At 49.6% G+C, this 5,352-nt stretch overlaps 1 protein-coding gene across 2 annotated transcripts in view; it reads right to left on the minus strand.

The window, feature by feature from the left end:
- Positions 1–3,398, minus strand: part of ZFR (zinc finger RNA binding protein) — a 66,017-nt gene extending 62,619 nt beyond the window's left edge. For both annotated transcript variants that reach the window (XM_023515005.1, XM_023515006.1), the window contains exons 1-2: positions 3,259–3,398; positions 2,862–2,961 (exon numbers count right to left, since the gene is read on the minus strand). In XM_023515005.1, coding sequence (XP_023370773.1) covers positions 2,862–2,961; positions 3,259–3,295 — 137 coding nt within the window. In that variant the 5' untranslated portion in view covers positions 3,296–3,398. The remainder of the gene's footprint in view (positions 1–2,861; positions 2,962–3,258) is intronic.
- Between the last annotated feature and the right edge of the window lie 1,954 nt (positions 3,399–5,352).

A 5,352-nucleotide genomic window follows, 5' to 3' on the forward strand; every position in this document is an offset into this window, starting at 1 on the left:
AAAAAAAAAAAAAAACACTTCTAGTCAGAAAGAAAAATTAGCAACGGTCACTTCATCACTATTTTTCACACATGCTTTTGTTACCTTTTTTTTTTTGGCGGGGGCTGGGTTTGAACCTGCCACCTGTGGCATATGGGGTGGTGTCCTACTCCTCTGAGCCACAGGCACCACCCCCATGCTTCTGTTATTAATGTTTTATCCATCTTCCTCAAACCAAAGTTTTAGCATCACTGGGCCTGATTTCTTGCCATTATATGAAAAAAATTTTTCATGTACTATGTTTATGTACAAGGACAGAGCACTTTAATTAGTTTTAGTGATATAAACATAAATGAGGAATGGCTAAAACTAGCCTTTTCTCATTACATATGTATATAACAATTTTGTAAGTTAGGATGTTGTTATGGTTTACCGAAACTTCAAGATTCAAGACCAAATAAATATGAGGTACAGAAATTCTGTAATAGTCTCCTATATTGAAATAAAACATACATGTAAATATTTTATCAAAAAATTAAGTATCTTTAAATTGGAATTTCTTCCATTTTTATCTATAGGTCTGCATTTATTTTATTATTATTTTTTGCAGTTTTTGGCCGGGGCTGGGTTTGAACCCACCAACTCCAGCATATGGTGCAGGGTCCCTACTCCTTTTAGCCACAGGTGCCACCCTATAGGTCTGCATTTAGAAAAAATATTTTATAAGTGCCACAAACCAACTTTTCAAAAATAAACAGTTAATAATCCAACATGCTTATCACTCAGCCTATACTAAGAAAACAGAAAAAATACCAGATAAGTTAAGCAAAAATTTTAATGATTAAATTCTGCCTTCTCTAGAAGGCATAGTACTTACTAGCAGTAGATTTATGGCACAGATGCTGATTATCTCTTTCCCAGAAAAAGAGAATATTTTTTTATTTTTTTCTCTGTCATTCCAAAAATTATCAGTCCTGAAAGGTTTTGGCAGAGTAGCTGAAACTTTGTTAGTTGTCTAATTACCACAAATTGTAAGCAAAGGACTTGTTAATTTTTTTTTTTTTTTTTTTTGAGACAGAGCCTCAAGCTGTCCCCCTGGGCAGAGTGCCGTGGCATTACAGCTCACAGCAACCTCCAACTCCTGGGCTCAAGCGAGTCTCCTGCCTCCGCCTCCCAAGTAGCTGGGACCACAGGCGCCCGCCACAACGCCCGGCTATTTTTTGGTTGCAGCCATCATTGTTGTTTGGCGGGTCCGGGCTGGGGATTCGAACCCGCCACCTTAGGTGTACGTGGCTGGCGCCTTAGCCGGTTGAGCTATAGGCGCCAAGCCGGACTTGTTAATTTTTGAAGAGCCTCAAGATTTTGCTCGTTGTCACCATAATCCTTTTATCTGGGAAATGTAGGCCTCATGAAAAGAGACCTGTAAAATGCCACATATGTTTAAGGCATTTAACCATTAGTAAAATGCCAATTTCATCAATATAATGCACATTTATACATTTTGACATCTCTTAATAGTCAATGGAGCCTTAAGCACCGACTCTTATTTTAACTGGTAATTTTTTTTAGTAGTACAGAAAATAATAGTACCTCTTACTATAAACAACACCTTAGGATTCCATGAAATACAGCAACTTTGTCTCTCGGAATTACAACTGTCAAGCCAAAAAGATAATTAGCCCAGTATCTCATTTTACAGATAACGAAAATGAAAATCCAATATAAAATGTCCCCGAAGTTATAAAATCAAGAGCAAAAAGAGACTGAACCCAGGTCTTCTGGCTCCCAGTGATGCCCTTTCCATTACACAATCTGCCTCCTGAAGTAACATCAGATGCAAAAAACTACCTGGGTTTAACTAACAGATAGGATACCTAATACATACAGACATGTGTATCTACTATATATACCTATAAAGCCCATCACTCCGCAGCTCTATGTGGTTATGGCTTGTCTCAGACTGACTCAAACGTAACAAAGACAATTTAAAAAACCCAGGTACTTTTGTGTATGTTTGTGTATATGTTTGCCTTTGATAGTATGTACAATAAACTAAACTGACATTTCCGAAGTGAGAGCTTCCCTTCAGATAGAGACTTTACACTGTGCATTACAATGACTCACTACAATCCTACTTGCGTTTTCTTTTTCTAGGAGAGAAGAGACCCCCAAGGAGAATTACTGGCCTACCTGGAGCCTAAACTCAAGACTGTGCACTCATTTATCAGCACGAGAAACTTCGCACATCTTTTCCAGTCTAGCAACTACACAATTCACAGGTGGTTGGTATAACATCTCTTCATGTAGGGAAAACTAAAGGAATCCAACGAACGCAGTGACTCCCGCAGTTAGTTTGTAGGACTCACAGGGAAACGACAAGACCGAGGAAAAGGTACCCGAGACGACGACGACACATTATCTGGGCTTAGGGGGCTGAAGGACCAGAAGACTACGAAAACAAGCATAGCAGGAAAGGCCGGTGGGCTGTGACTCGGCACTCCCCCAAGGTCCCTTCGCCCACCCGCGCCATCCCCCAAGTAGGAGGAAGACAGAGGTGGGCGCTGGGCTGGTGGAGGCGGGGAATGGGGGCCGCCGGCGGCCGAGGCTGCTGCGCTCGGCGCCCGCGGGAGGCCATTTTAGCTCTGGGGCCGCCAAAGGCCCCCGCGGCCCTCGGCGTCCCTAAACCTAAGCAGTCTCTACCTCCCCGCCCCCACAGGGGGCCGCTTCGGGCGGGGCGCGGGAGGCCGCGGGGCCGGGCCTGCAGCGGACGGGGACCGGGATCGGGGCCACCGGGCGGGGGATGGCGCGGGGGCATCGCGCCGGCGGCATCCGGGCCGAGGGGCAAGCGGAGGGAGAGGAGGGGGAGAGCCGGGAGCCGTTACCTATACTGGGCCGCAGCCGCCGCCGCCGCCGCCCCGCTGTGGGTGAATCCAAAGTAGTTGCCGGTCGCCATTTTGGCATCTTCCCCCAGCCGGCTGGGCACTGCGGCGGGCGCCGAGAGTCAGGTCCCATGGCGGGAGGAGAGACGCGGAGGGGCCGACACGCCGGGGAGGGAAGGGGAAAGAGAGAGAGAGAGAGAGAGGCGCCGTGAGAAGCCGCCCCGGAGGGGCCCGGGCCGCGGCCGCCTCCCCCTCCCGCCTCGCACTCCCTCACTCACTCGCACGCCCCGGTGGCGGCCGCCGCCTCCTCCCCGGAGCCAGCCCCAACCCCCGCGCCTGCCCGCTGCCCCGGGCCGGGGAAAAGGCCAGGCAGAGGCCGCGCGGGCCACATTAGACTCACCATAGGTGAAAGAAACTACAGGGCATATGGGAATCATGGGCTCGGGCTGCTGCTGCTGAACTCTGAACTCTCACCCGCTGCCTCCCTCCTCTGCCCCGCTCCTCCTCAGCGGAGAACAGACCGCCGCCTCCGGCTGCACTGCGCAAGCGTGCCCGCGCTCGGCACCCTGGGACGTGTAGTCCCAGCCGCCTTCGCAGCTCAGGCGGGCGCGTGCCGAGGCCCTGGGCGGTGCAGTCGCGGGTACCCGGAGGCCAGCCGGGAAGGGCGGGTTTGGCCTTCTCCCAAGTGGTAGCGGCCTGGAGCCGCTGCACGACTTCAGGGGTGCGTGGGAGGAGCGCCTTGTCTGGCCAGAGGGGAATCGGAGAGTGTGACCAAAGAAAGTGACGTCTGATCGTCTTTTCTCTTTACTTTTCACTCATTCCCTCCACTTTTGTGTATGCATTTGCTTGCTGCTTTTCTGTCCTCCTCGCCCGTTCGTTTTTCATCAGAGTTTGAGCTGGACTAATTAAGATTTTGCCTTATTTCCCTCATTCCCGTTGCTTTTCCCCAGCCTCTGAAGTGCAGAGGGAGAGAAGGGGAGGAGAGAAAGAAAAAGAACGCAAAGTGTGCTTTTCTGCTGAAGACACTCCCCAACACCCCTCCCGAACACACCTCTTGCCACACCCTCCTCCCTTCTTCCCCCCCACCCCGCCCGCCTGCACCCAATCTTTGAGTCTTTCATCTTGTTTAGAGCCCCACAAAGTGTCGGTTACTGTTGTGTGGATGGAGCAGACTACTAAACAAAGCCCTTGTTCACCCGAGATTTACGATATTCTAGGAGGGGGTTAAGTGTCAGTCTATAGTCAAAACATAGAAATTCTTGTGGGTAGTGATTGGAGCTTCAAGAATAAAGCAGAATAAAAACAATAAGGGAAGTGCTATTTTATGTAGAGTGTGGTTAGCGTGAGCTCTGGAGTAGAGCATTGAAGCCCGGTAGATGTCGGAGGTGGGGGTGGGGGTTGCAGGGCAGCCAGTGGAAGGGTCCTAACGCAGGAACGTTCAAGAGCAACCGGATCAGTCTGGCTGGAGCTGAGTGAGGGGGAGAACAAATCAGAAAAGGGCTTGGTAATGGTGCCTGATCTTTCTGGTAAAGAAAGAATAATACTCTTCCCCGGTGCAAGCATTTCATTCTTCACTCTGCTTTCTCACTGTTTTTACTTTCTTAGTTAATTTTCAACCATTCTCGTTCCTCTCGAAGGCCCTCTTCTTTTTAAAAATTTTTGTTTGTTTGTTTTAGAGACAGAGTCTCACTTTGTCGTCCTCGGTAGAGTGCCGTGGCGTTACAGCAACCTCCAGCTCCTGGGCTTAGGCGGTTCTCTTGACTCAGCCTCCCGAGTATCCCAGCCAGCTGGTGGATCTGGGGGTTGACCGGCTGCCTCCGCATTGGCATTGTTGGTGCAGTGGCAGTAGGCAGCTGAACCAGCGGGCTGGAGGGTGGGCAGGAGGTCCCCATTTCCTAGGCCTGGGAATGAGAGGCCATTCATTTGTGACCCAGACATGTTGTTCCAGACATGTCCCAGACGAGATATCCCAGACATGCTAAATGCAACCACCAAGCCCTGCTAAATGTTACTGAGCGCCAGACATGTCCCAGACCTGCTAAATGTAACTACTGAGGGCCAGACATGTCCCAGACAGATGTCCCAGACCTGCTAAATGTACTACCAAGCCCTGCTAAATGTAACTACTGAGGGCCAGACATGTCTAGACAGATGTCCCAGACCCCCTAAATGTAACCACCAAGCCCCCTTAACTACGGGGGGCCAGACATATCCCAGACATGTTGTTCCACACATGTCCCAGACACGATGTCCTAGACAGGCTAAATGTAACTACCCAGGGCCCCATGCAACTATATATACCCCTAGACAAAGAGCCTACAAAGAGGGAGAGAGAGAGCACTTTTCTCTCCTGACTCCAGTTTTCTCTCTGCCGGGAGCTCTGGCACTTCTGTATTCTTTTCTGTAAATAAATCCTGTCTTACCACTTATCTGTGGTCCGCGGATTCATTCTTCCAACCGAGACCAAGAACCTACTGAAGAGCGAAATTCTGGT

This window comes from Otolemur garnettii, unplaced genomic scaffold, assembly GCF_000181295.1.
Source record: "Otolemur garnettii isolate 467f Iridium unplaced genomic scaffold, OtoGar3 scaffold00063, whole genome shotgun sequence".
NCBI lineage: Eukaryota > Metazoa > Chordata > Mammalia > Primates > Galagidae > Otolemur > Otolemur garnettii.